This window comes from Amblyomma americanum, chromosome 6 (assembly GCF_052857255.1).
Source record: "Amblyomma americanum isolate KBUSLIRL-KWMA chromosome 6, ASM5285725v1, whole genome shotgun sequence".
NCBI lineage: Eukaryota > Metazoa > Arthropoda > Arachnida > Ixodida > Ixodidae > Amblyomma > Amblyomma americanum.
This window is the reverse complement of record NC_135502.1, coordinates 54822654-54836418: the sequence shown is the minus strand read 5'-3', so window position 1 is coordinate 54836418 and position 13765 is coordinate 54822654. Positions and strand designations below refer to the sequence as shown.

General features: G+C 46.5%; 1 protein-coding gene across 1 annotated transcript in view; it reads left to right on the top strand.

The window, feature by feature from the left end:
- The window catches only part of LOC144094714 (uncharacterized), a 29067-nt gene extending 15615 nt beyond the window's left edge, over nt 1–13452 (top strand). The window contains exons 6-9 of the mRNA XM_077628629.1: nt 2234–2343; nt 6338–6461; nt 9281–9577; nt 13093–13452. Of these exons, the coding sequence (XP_077484755.1) occupies nt 2234–2343; nt 6338–6461; nt 9281–9577; nt 13093–13233 (672 nt within the window). The 3' untranslated portion in view covers nt 13234–13452. The remainder of the gene's footprint in view (nt 1–2233; nt 2344–6337; nt 6462–9280; nt 9578–13092) is intronic.
- Nucleotides 13453–13765: the final 313 nt, after the last annotated feature.

Below are 13765 nucleotides of genomic sequence, written 5' to 3'. Positions count from 1 at the left end.
TAATAATTTCAAACACCCGGTGCATCTCTGTTATCAAAGCGTACCCAAAAAACTTAGCGGTATATAAAGCATACGCATTCTTCAAATAACTGCCAACTGCGCATTGATCATGGCATTTCCTCACCACAAACAAAATTAACAGCGATGCTGTATTTCACTAAGTACAGTCAACATAAAAAACCAACATCCAGTCCCGCTGCAGGTGCCAGGAATTCACAACGGGAAGTGCGCTTTCATACAAACTACCATGCGATCATTCGAAAGTAACATCTGACACATCCCACGCAGACGTTCTGAGACACCTTTCTGGCTGGTATAGTCACTCAGTAAAAACTGCATACCACGGTACCAAAGCGACTGTAACACCCTACTATTGCAATGTGATGCCAGCGAAGTTCTCGCTTTGACTCTTTTCTAAGGAGCACCAGTTCTTTGCAGGCAATGCGCTCTTCGTCTCGAACCACACCTTCTTTCCGAAGGCAGCGCAGTCAGAACCGTACGACTGAAAATGTGCCTGCTATGACAAAAAAAACAGGCGCGCACGAGTAGCTGACAAGCACGTAGTAAGAGGAGAAAAATAACCAAGCACATAAAATTAACGCTAATAAAAGGCCTACAGCCACACACAACCAAGTCACGAGATGACTATATACGCCAGCCAAGGTCTCCAGTAGCCGGCAGCTAACGGAAAGCAAGCAGAATAGTCAAGTTTGATGACAAGAGCCGCTGCCGCTGCTCTGAGAGGACGCGGAAATAATTTTTTTATGAAAGAGGATCGTAATTTCCAACGAAATGTAAACAATTAAATTTTTTCAACCAGTAACTATAGCGGTGTCTTAAATTATAAAAAGGCCACAAATATAGAACCAATTATTTTTCTTTTATTTGCACCGTCCTCATCAGAAATTTTTGCGCTTCAGTTTCATTCCCAAATTGATATCGCTGGCACTTGTTTCCAGACAGCTGTCGAGCCCCGCCTTCGCATACAGCTTTCGAAGGAAACTGAACTAGTCCCTCGAATGAATTTGAACTGAAGAGAGCAGAAAATTTTCATATAAGAAGCGTCGAGCGTTGGCAGTCATCATTTCGAACCCCATGGAAACAGTTGCACACAGCTTCAATCGTTTCTGAGGAGTGCGGCTCCCTCTCTCCTGCCAGAGCGCAAAGGCCGCGCGCCGCCTGCGATTAAGAAAGAACATAACCAAAGAATAAAGAAAACTCCCCTTAGAAAGCAATATTCTTTTGAGGATACGTATCGCGGCTAACACATACCTCTTAACGTAGCGGCACATGCATTGTCACGCTCCGGGTCACGCCTCGTTAGCTGATGCTCGTTTGCAGGTCCTTCAAATATGAAAGGGAGCAAAGCTCAATTAGACTATCAATTAATGATTTCTCAGTGATCATGTGTCGGAAATTCGTAGGCGTGAAATCATGCATTTAGTCCACTTCATTCCTTAATCTGTTGATACTGACAACCTCGTCAGGATACTAGAGGAGAGCCATACAAGATATCAGCAACAGATACGTGCATTCACGGCATGGCACTATTAAGTTCGCGATATTGCAGCGAAAATTTGCAGTGTTTGTTCATTCTTCAAATCTGCCGCCACACAACTTTATCGCTTTGTTTGCGGCGCAAGACGCGACTAGATTTATCTCGATTGATCACAGCCTGGCAGCGCTGATTCTACGTTGTTCCGAAATGTTCTAGTAACTTTGCACGCTTTATCTCGAAAGTTCACTATCAGCTTTAAAATTGAGCACGGCCGACAGCGGCGGCCATTCTGTTCGACGACCGCCGAGCACGCTTGTCGCTTCGCCGTCGCCGAGTGATTCAGTCCATTTAGGGTGCAAATCAGCGCAATAAACAGTTTTCTTTAAAAGACGCTTTCGTCCGTCTTCATCGCTGCTTCGACTGCAGTCACCATTACGTGACAATATGTAACTGAGCAGAGATGGGTTTTCGGGCAGGATCTCCCCATAGGCCTTGAGGCCTAATCTGCAGAAGAACTTTGGAGATTTAAGTACCCATTGGTCTTTTTACGTGCATCGAAATTGAGTACACAGGAGTTCTTTCATTTTGTTTCTATCTGCATGAGCCCTACGCGGTCGAGATTTTTTTCTGAGTAACTGAACGTCATAGCCACCACATCCCTTCGGCGGGTGACCTGCAACCATTTTTAACAATAAGCGAAGAAAGTGTTCACAGTGGTCTTAATTCCTCTCGCAGACTTTGAACAAGGTCCTGTCTGGCAAGCCCGAAGGTGTGCTCTTCATCGGTGGAATGGTAACCACCACACGCACATCCGGCAGGATCGCCGGGGACATGCAAAACATCACGTAAGTTTTGAGGCTGAGGCTTAAGCGGTATACGCACGGGTCATGCGGACGATGAGAGATGCGCATGACGTCATTGATTGGCGGAAGTCCCCCGAGAGCGGAGGTGAACATATCTCGGCAGAAAAACAGCTGCCTAAAACAGAGGAAGCCGCCGTGAGCATTCCGAAGAGCCAGAGCTGTGAGCTTGCCACACACGCGAAGAACAAAAATCGCCGCGAAAACTCCCCCTCTTAAAAAGGGTGGGCAGAGAGTATCGATTATGTGAGCGATTCACCGCTCTCCGCCACCGAAGTTCACGTCACCGCACCGCCTCTAGAAGGTGCCGAGCTTCCAAGGTTCCCGGAATCATTCTTCTTTCGTTATTTCCAATATTTCGTTATAAGCCTTTCGTAATAAAGAGGTTCGACAGTATAACGCTTCTGTCAAGTTATGTGCGGTCGTCCTCGTCTGAAGAGGGTTGCATCGCCTGTGGGAATACCGCTTAACGCTGTTATAAATACAATGCCATCGATGATCAGGGATCATACGTACGGAAGCACACGTTTGCCGCAATGCTTGCTAAGATGGAACCCTCTGTCTCGAGCTTCGTGTGTGTGTGTGTGTGTGTGTTGTGTGTTGTGTGTTGTGTGTTGTGTGTGTGTGTGTGTGTGTGTGTGTGTGTGTGTGTGTGTGTGTGTGTGTGTGTGTGTGTGTGTGTGTGTGTGTGTGTGTGTGTGTGTGTGTGTGTGTGTGTTGTGTGTTGTGTGTTGTGTGTGTGTGTGTGTGTTGTGTGTTGTGTGTGTGTGTGTGTGTGTTGTGTGTGTGTTGTGTGTTGTGTGTTGTGTGTGTGTTGTGTGTTGTGTGTGTGTGTGTGTTGTGTGTGTGTGTGTGTTGTGTGTGTGTTGTGTGTTGTGTTTTGTGTGTGTTGTGTGTTGTGTGTGTGTGTGTGTTGTGTGTGTGTGTATTGTGTGTGTTGTGTGTGTTGTGTGTGTTGTGTGTGTGTGTTGTGTGTTTGTGTGTGTGTTGTGTGTGTGTGTGTGTGTGTGTGTGTGTGTTGTGTGTGTGTGTTGTGTGTGTTGTGTGTGTGTGTGTGTTGTGTGTTTGTGTGTGTGTTGTGTGTTTGTGTGTGTGTTGTGTGTGTGTGTTGTGTGTGTGTGTGTGTGTGTGTGTGTGTGTGTGTGTGTGTGTGTGTGTGTGTGTGTGTGTGTGTGTGTGTGTGTGTGTGTGTGTGTGTGTGTGTGTGTGTGTGTGTGTGTGTGTGTGTGTGTGTGTGTGTGTGTGTGTGTGTGTGTGTGTGTGTGTGTGTGTGTGTGTGTGTGTGTGTGTGTGTGTGTGTGTGTGTGTGTGTGTGTGTGTGTGTGTGTGTGTGTGTGTGTGTGTGTGTGTGTGTGTGTGTGTGTGTGTGTGTGTGTGTGTGTGTGTGTGTGTGTGTGTGTGTGTGTGTGTGTGTGTGTGTGTGTGTGTGTGTGTGTGTGTGTGTGTGTGTGTGTGTGTGTGTGTGTGTGTGTGTGTGTGTGTGTGTGTGTGTGTGTGTGTGTGTGTGTGTGTGTGTGTGTGTGTGTGTGTGTGTGTGTGTGTGTGTGTGTGTGTGTGTGTGTGTGTGTGTGTGTGTGACCGCCTTCCTTATTTCTTTCGATTCTTTGCAACGCCTGCTATTGCGTCTTTGCGGGCAAAACATGTGCCTTATCTGGCGGGAGCGCCAGCTCTGATCTCCATGATAAAACCTTCAACACATCCTACAGCCGCTGCTAATCCACCCCACCCTAGGTCGGGCCACGTAGGCAGAGAAGGCTTCAGAAATAAAATTCTCTCTTGAGGTGATGGAGCCACGAGAGCTGTGTAAGTAAACCAGATTCCAAACTGCGCTGATTTCTCGAGATTTCTTGCAATTATGCGCAGAAACAGGTTTTCGTGGCGTTGGTCGGTTTCGCCACGGACTTGGACCACATGGCGGGAGTGGGAAAACGCTTGCAATGGCCGGGAATGTATTATCAACAGTTAGGCGCAAGAGTGTGTCTGCTCCGACTATTCGTGACTGTTTGCCACCCGGTTTACCGGTTAATCGAAAGGGCAGTTCAAAAATTATCTGCTGTACCTGACAATAAAGGACTTCTTAACTGCAACCAGCTTGGTGGATGCGATATTAATGTTAGGTAGAATATTTTGGACTGTTTGAACCGATTGTTCGTGCAACCTATTTAATTTACCGTAAAGGTATCGTGAGACCGATACCTGAATCTAATACTTTACCGTACCTAATGGTGCAGAACGGTGTTTAGTGCTTACACTTCGCACATTCGTGTTGCGTTAGGACACCATCACGCATAATAAAACATTTCATAACAAACCGGAGTATATTTGTGAAGAAAAGCCCACAATTGGGTCGCATCGCATTTTCCGTATATGTTCACATTATAAGGCAACAATAAAGAACTTGGTGGGCACAGAACGTAGACCTAGCGTCGTCATTTCGCCCAAGAGGAAAGAGAAGAGTGCGAGAACTAGAACTTATCCCAACGTCGACGCACTGGAATACGGAACCGGTGCGAGGATGATGTGTAGCCAAGGAGAACCATCATTGCTTCGTTATAGACAATTGTTTCGTTAAAACGCGGTTCGACTGTATAACGTTTCTGTCAGCTGATGTGCGGTCGTCCTCGTAAAAACTTTAGACTTCGGCGTCGCCAGCGCGTCTCATTCAGTAGCTCGGCTTGAATCCATGCGAATTCTATAGCTCGCCATACCTCTAGGCATTCCGCACCATGCTCGGGTGTTAGCACGCGGGCGACCTTGTGCATTTTTCGTCGTATATTTCTTGACAGCCGTAAGTGTCGAGATAGTCCATAGTAAATATCATCCCGAGAGAGAAATGTGGGACATGGGGAATCGCTGTCTTCACTTTTTTTTTTCACCTGAAAGAACACCGCTGCTGATCGTATCAGTAGGAGCATAAGGGCGCTAATTGGGGCGAGTTCGTCGGCATCCGTTGTGCTGGAGCACCAAGACGAGAAAACACACAAACAGGAAGAAGTGTACTTTGTCCAGTCCTTCCTGTTTTCTGTGTGTTTCGTCGTCGTAGTGCAGCAACATAAAGAGTACAAAGCGGGCATGTTGACATGGGTAGAAACATGGCTTGAATTGTACGTAGTTGCAAATCTGTAAGATTAATGAAAACACAAATTATTAGAGAAGAATCAAATGTCGATCGGCTAATTGCCCTGCGCAACAATAATATAGCAGTATACTACTGCACTGCGAGATTCCACTCCGGGAGGCATGGTGGGGCAATGGCACTGTCACTGTATACCTGATGAAATCACGGCGGTAGCGCTAAAAACATTGCTAAGTGCCACTCAGCCTTGCACAGCCCGCAATGCGACAGGCGTCGGGGTGCATGTGTCAAAGCGCACACGCGGTCTTGTGTGTTATCTCCCTGCCCACAAGAGGTCATGTGTAGTGCGCAAGCTGGGGCCCTTACAAAAACTGTCTATAGATAGTCTGTAGACTTCTTAAGAAGTGTACTGCCTTCCTATAGAAAATATTTTGTGTATTCATAGCATATACACTTTCTATAGACAAAAGTCTACTAAAAGTGTAAGGCCATAAATCTATAGATTGTCTATAGACTGTCTTTAGGATTTGTCTTGCCTATAAACTTTTCTCCAGGGTTTCTCTGTAGAGAGTCTATAGAATTTACAGAGAGAAATCTATGGACATTCCATGACTGTCTAAAGAAATATTTGTTAATGGGGGGGGGGGGGTGGGGGGGGGCTTCTTTCCGGTGCTGTGAACGCTGTTTCTTTCGGTTCCCACTGTATACCTTTATCATTTTATGAACCTGATAAATTGAGCGGAACATGGCGCTCCCTAGGAAACATGCCGGCGACTTTTCTCCTTGCTGCCACGTTGTTTTAGATTACTTCTTCTTCTGGCAGTAGTTAGGGTGGCTGGCAGGCAGCGAAGACACATCGGTTAATGCCTGCTTCTCGCTACGCTTTCAAATATACCTTTTCAGCGGATTGAAGATCGTGATCCTACAGACGCATGTCACTCCAGGCATCAGGCTTCGTGGGGTCAGATGCATATCCCACCTGGCTTCATACAAAGAAGGGAGTCGTGTAAAAGAAGTGCCCACTTTCGTGAGTTGCACCACGTGATCTTAATATTGCAGCTACATGCAAGCAACGTTCAACACTGTGACGATTATTTTATTAAGACTAAGAAGTTTAGCAGGTGACAGATTTCCCAACTATTGAAATCTGCAATTTTCTTATCGTGTCTCATATGCAAAGAGCATTCATGTGCATTATGTGGGGCCTGACCCTGTATGGTGCGTGTGTCGACATTGAGCTCTGCGCGGCGTACTCTGCAGCCACTGAAGTGCATGCGTCTGCCGATGTAATGTTTATATGTCACTCGAATACATCGCAGCCTGTGCCATCGGGGCACATAATGGGCAGACTCATGCCAGAACGAAGCAATATCAAGGGTAACGAAGCCTCCAAATCCATGCTTTTCGGCAAAAAAAAAATGCCGGAGATTCTCAAAACACACAGGCGACTGCCGAATGCTGCGGTGCACGGCCCTATATGCGCAGTGTGAAAAGAGTTTTGTTCAAAACATCCAATGTAATCTGGATGTGAATAATTATTTTAGGTGCAAGGGCATCTGTGGCCAAATAGCGCTATGGCACAAGATTGTTTTCGTCTACTCAAAGTGGAGTCGTAGATATATTTTCAGAGCTTTTCAACCTAAACAAGCCGAGCACCAGGCCAAGTAAAAGCTTAGGCACAATGCATCCCCACTGGCATACTCGGTGGCACGGGGGATGGAACCCTGTACCTCCCGCAGGCAAGGCGGGTGCGCTGCGTTTGGACGGTAGTAATTAAAACGGATTAATGAGCCAGGTAGTGACACGTATTTTAATGACAAAAAGACGCTAATGAAGATAACACACTGGGAACCAAGAAAAGACAGGCTTTGCACCTGCGAGTGCTACACTAGTCACGGCAAGGGCACTCTCTCTTGATTCACCAGCAAATAAGAAGCGAATTTGTATCTCGCCATTGATGGCGATTAGTTTAGTCGTTCAAATACTTTCAAAAATTTCGTTTTTGGCCATAGCTCTCGGCCGCGTCCTGTAATGCCAGGGTAGGTGAGGAGAACAAACTGCGATGCTCTTATCAACGCTACGCTGCGTACTAGAAATGAAGTTTTCGGGGTCTACCTGCGACATCTCGCTGGCCACCTTCACATGAGCATTTTTGTTGGAGATGAAATTTTTCGCCTAGCACCCCATCTTAAGCATCGCCGGTAATTTGAAGACAGTGCTTAGAACGCCGCAAGAATCCCTAACACCGTAGAAGCTGTCACGCGAGATCACGACACTTCTAGATCAAACTGGTTGCAGCTAGTAATCTCGTCGGCAGTAACTTGCTTCCCGTGACAAAAATGATAAGACCGCGTCCAGTTGGCACTTAAAAGGAAAAACTGGCGATGACAAATTTCCGCAGCAGTTTTATATTGAGGTAGTAAAACTGAAGTGATTTCTTTTTTTCTAAACTGTGCGCAGATCCCTATCGTGCTTTAAAAATCCACATCCTAAATTGATGCTTCACGTAATGCAATAAATCTTGCAAAGGCATTAACAGAAGGGACGCTCACACCTCAACTTTTACGTTAAAAGACCCGTTCGCCAGAAAAATACCCGGTGCTGGCGTCGTCGGCATCGGCGTCGGTGTAGTCAGCGTCGGCGCTGTAAGCGAGAAATCGCGAGTGTAGCTTGCGGAGTCATCACAACCTGCCAACCGGTTAGTGAGAAAACCACCCACCGTGAGAACTGGCAGTTAAATTAATGATTGGTTGCGCGTGGAGAGCAACCTAGGCCACACAAGGCCCACCGCTGTGAGCGTCTGCCATCGCAGGGCCGAGGCGCATCGCTTAACCACTGCACCAGGAGGGGTATGAGGACTCCCAGGGACCTATGCATGTGAAGTAGAGAATGACCTTCTGCTTATATGGGAATCAATTCAATACATTATCGCGTCATACCCTTAAGGCTGACCTTACGTGTCCCCTCTAATTTGTTTTGTTGATCAAACTGTTTCCAACACAGTAATCTGCAGACATATTTTCAGTAAGGCGAAGAACCAGTAAAAAAAATAGGCGAGAGACAAGGAGGAGTGCACACAACTACGACTGGACTAGCAACTGTGCTTTATTGACTACGTACCAATTATGTACCAACTGGCCCGGATCTCAATTCTTCTGCACAAACAATTATTTTTAGAGTGGTTATTTTCCTACGGCGTTCCTTCTCCGAAAACCTGGGATTCTCTCACACGGTTCTGCATAAAATTTTTTCCCCCTTTGCATGCCGCACTAAGGGTGCATAAAAAGTCAGGTTCATAGTTTACTGCCAACTACAGCATGCTTCTAGCGCCCATACTTCTCAAATTCAGCCAAATGTCAACCAGAATCGGGTGAATTTGACGTCGAAATCAATGCTAAATAACACGCAAATTGACATCAGAAATATATTCACAGACAAAAAAATCATTCCAAAGCACTTCGGGCTAGATTTAAAGAACCGCCTTTGCGGAGCAAGTAGTTCATTTGCCTGAGAGCTTAGGGCACTATTCCGCCTCTTGCCACAGTCCTGCGCTCAGCGTTTATAATACTTGCAAACGTAAACAGCCCTCATAAGAGATGCACTGTTTACCTTAAGCACTCGTTCATTAACAACCTGAAGTTGTACCTAGGTTATAAAACACGCATTTGTGGATGGCTTCGTAATAATTCAGAGCACGTCGAATTCCTCAACATGCACTAACATGACAAAGCATGCGCATGTTTTTTTCATTTCGCTATTTTTATTAGCCTCAACATTTTCTATGGAAACCATATTTCGTACTATTTAAGAAGTCTAATTCATTTTCTTCCCGTGCCATTCTTGCAGAAACTGGCGAATATTACGTTGACCAACTTTAGAGGTCGTCCCGCCAAGTTACAGATACTTTTCTCCTCGACCATGGGCGCCATGCTGTATGTGGCCAACTTGAGTGAAACAGTAAACAAGCATAATCAGATCTGCGGGCACTCTGGCATCAACTACCACGACACAATGTGCTCGGCTGTCCTCTCCAATCTGCCGCTCAAAATGGAAGAGAGTGAATGGGGACGTTACGCCGTATGGAAACAACACGGTCGCGACCACTATATGTCCTGGGAAGACCAGTACTCAATGGACTACAAGGTGGGGAATCTTATGCAGCTTCTTTGCTTTCAGCTCTCTCAGAACGCTAGAAGGCGTCATGCGCAAAGGCTGCTGCTTTTGCCGTCATTGTGCTGCCATCTTACGTCTTTAAAGATTCCGCATCGCATGGTCACGCTACCAGTATGACGCAGAGCTTATTTCTTCTTCGTCAATAGAAACCAGCTGTGAAAGGGTTCCGCAATTACACATTAGGGTGGAGGGGAAAATGTGGCATCGGTTTAAACGCGTCTACACCCAAAGGTCGAGCGATAGCTGTGGCCTGGCTAGACAATTTTGCATGGTTAAAACTATTTATTGCACAAGGCTTGCTAACGATGTCACTGACTGCAAGCATACAATCAGAGTCAAAGGTCAAAGCTCAAGGCTTATGGTCAAATGTCAAGAGGCAAAGGTCAGTGGCCAAGGGGCATAGGTCATTTCACCGTGGTTAATCGTGGGGGCCATAGAATAGCCCCTGTCATGCGTAGTTTGACATAAAGTGATTCTGTTGCTATTCTGGCCCATCAGGGTCGGTAAAGGTCAAGGATGACACCGACACGGGGATCAACATTTGCATCTAGTAGAGCTATCACTCTAACAGGAAATGAAGGGTACATTAACTGTCTCACTTTCGGAGGGCACCTGAACCGCGCCGTGAGGGAAAAGAGGAAGGCGGGAATGAAAGAAGATGATGTAGCGGAGTGCTCCGGAATAATATCAGCGACCTCTTTAGCGTGCTCTTACATCGCACAGCACACGGGCGCCTTTTACGAGGTAGCGTAAGGAGCTCGCGCTATCGAAAACCAGGCGTCGCCTGTCGTCTGGCGTCAGTCGGAAAAAATCCCGAAATTCCTGAAATTAGAAGATAGAAAAAGCCGGAATGTTCTTTCGAACCAGGGCTCTCTGCGTGCCAGGCAGGCATGCAACGCATAGACCACGAAGGGTCGTTGCTTCAAGCGTGTTAGAGGTGCACCTAATCAACGCGTTAAGATGTGTATGACTTGGAACAGTGTGTTTGGCATGCGTAATGATCTTACAGTAATCTTGCACTGGCGATGCGGCTGCCCATCTTCCTATTTACAATGTGTATACAACAATGCTCATTAGGCGTGAGAAATTGAGCGGAATGGAAGGACAGTGGTATAGTGCTGCATTGTACGGATACCAATGGTGCGTATGTTTGAGTATGTAGTGGCGTAGTATGTCGTGCAGCGTAACCTAGACAGCGATTTTTAATCGGTAATGTGATCGGTAATTGTTGTAATTGATGGCCGTAATCGGTAAAGTAATTGTGGAATAGCAATCGGTGAAAAATGACAAATAAAAATAGAGGGAAGAGGAGAAGGCGGCGCTATCACATCTGCTCTTAAGGCGAAGCTTAAGCGTCCTCCTAAGTTTTTCGTTCAGCCTCCATCGAAACGCGGCCGCCACGGTCGGGTTCGATTCCGGGCAGTCCGGCGCAATAGCTGATCGCGTGAACTATTGAACCCTCGTGGCAGGTGGGATGGAGGGGGAAAATGTGTTTGAAAATATGTCGCTTAGGAAGCTGAAAGACTGCTACACTTAATTATCAACCCTTATTAGCTGTATTAGCACTTTTATGGGCAAAATTTCACCTGTTTGTTCAATGAGCTCTGAACTTAGGCAACTATATAAAGCGCATAAAGAACTGAAATGTGGGGTCAGAAAGTAAAAATTAGTTTTATTTGCAACTGCACAAAGAAGAGTTGATCCTTAGGAGTTTCTCATCTTTCTCATTGATATCACATTCAAAAGCTAATGATAGGGTATATGGATGCAGTGTTCACCTTCTTTGTTCCGCTTTGAAGGGACTAGACATAAGCCTTGTAGCTGAAAAATATCTTCCTGACATGCTAACAATCACTCATCCCTCACATTTGTCGTCAGCTTGCTACGGCCACTCAACCGGCTTCGTTCGATGCCTCCTTTTTACAAGCAGCGAGAGCAGCCGTCTGCTTCTTCTTTTCTCTGGGTCAACGTCAACGCACCTTGTCTCAAAACAGATGGCAATAGGATGAATACAGGAAGCCTATATGCGAGTTAAACTTCCTCCTGAGCAACGCTGGGCATTAAAGGGTGATTTTGGAGGCTGTCAAATTGGATATAAGACGTCGAAAATTATGCATATGCGATTTTCCCTGTTACCTGAAGAATTTTTAGTGCGAAACCATTACGTAACACGATCCGAACCAAGAATCATGACTGGACCTCGGAGTAGCTCGGGTAAGCTCGGTTTAGTTCGGAGTAGCGCCGCGCTATTAAGCCACAGTCAATGAGAGAAAGATCGGGTACATTCGGAGGAGCGTCGCGCCAGCTGTAGCCAACGGGAGGGTGACCTTGAGGGTGACGTTGGAAAAACCTAGCATAGCAGCAGCCCATGCAGAAATAAAATATTGCAGCGTCATTGTTTCGAATCCGTGGTAGTGCGAACAGATCAGCTTCGCCACTTCACGAGAGCACTAGGTTATCACCGCAGCTGATAACGCCTCGTGTTAAACTGCAGCGCACGCTTGCGCTGTGCATTGCACATCGGAGTCTTCTTCAACTCCTATCCAGTTCCAACCAGTGCTTTAGCCAACCAGGCTAAACACACGCTTTCGCACGTCTACTGGGTCCAACTACATTAAAACCCGATCACTTTTTTCGCTTCTTTCTCTCCGTAGGCTTGTCCTGAATGTCACGCCCCTTTGTATAAATACACATTTTGTCCGTCGCGCTTAATGCGCTTAAGGATTGCTCACATTCCCGGCGGTCTCTGCCAACTATTCGCAAAGCATTCTCCAATAAACGTCACTTGACCGCAATACATTAGGGGTAGGAGAATATGTGGCTACTAGTGCGAAGTAGGGATATTTATAAGCAAACTATGCTTTTTATACGCAACACCGAGAGAGGCTGTCTGGCTTCTATGCTTCTCGCTTGCGGTTTGTTTTGTGAGTGCTCGCCGTAATTTTCGAATGCAAGAATGAGCTTATGTGTCTGTGCAAATCAAGACGACTTATGTCCTACAAATCGCCCCACTACGGCACTTAAACACTACACGATGTGTTACACTGATGCCACAACATTTTTGCTTTTACTTCGCTGTTTCTCTAAGGTGATGTCGCTAGGAAAGCAAATGTGGACGCTGGGTTTAAAGGAGGGAAATTAAATGGAGAGAGGGAAAGAGCCGCCATAGTTGAGCAATACGGGTCATATTTTACATCCTTGCTGGGATTACTAAACGTTTAAAACCGAAATGCCGAGTGTCCAGAAAGGGCACTTATTTTGGTTCATACCGGCCGCTGTAGGTGCGCTAAAGTTTATTCGCCTCGTAATTCGCCACGTAAATAACAGGTGGAGATTATTGCGCCGTTTTTTATCGTTTGAGCGGCAAAAGAAGACTTACGCCTAATACCTTTCAGATAAGTGGCTGACTATGACGTTTGTCTGTGATTTTTCATATTTTCCTAATGCCGTCTACATCGAGCCACTTTTACACTTTTCTACCACAGATGAAAGCCTTCATATCGAAAGTGGTCAACGGTTGGGCCGTGTTCAACATCGAGCTGGACGAGCACAAAGTTTGTGACACGGGCAAGAGCTTCGAGATGCTGAAATTAATCTCCACAAAGGCCAGGAGCCGCATACCATGACGCTGGGTGCACCGTCGACTGCGGTGCCCCTGTCGATACCTGCGTCATTGATTTTCCAGTGTCCTGTATTGCACACTGTTCCTTGGTACCGGCCGCCGTGTTCCGACGAACTTTTTACACAACACGGCCCCTCAATTTTTGCACGCGGACAGCTTGTGTCAGATTTCTTGTGTTTTGATTTAGGTCTTGCCTCAAATATTGGCGCGCCTTCTCCGTGTGTGTACAATCGCCCAATTTTTTAACCTGAACGCGCGAGCATCGACCGGCCAGTCGATAAGCGCCGTATAACGGAGCACAGCGGCGAAGTGTGCGAGAATACGCGCGTGCGCGCAATGCACAGTCCAATGCAGCTTCCCTCTGCCAGGCTGTTCCGGCAACCGGACCCCACCCCACCTGCTTTTTTGTCCGTTATCGCCTTTCCTTCTGTTTTCTGCACGCCACTGACAAAGGATTAGAAAAGGCAACGTGGTACCGCCTTCTTTTCTGTAGGAGAGGGAAGTGTGAATTGATAAGTGAAATAATCCGATCAGAT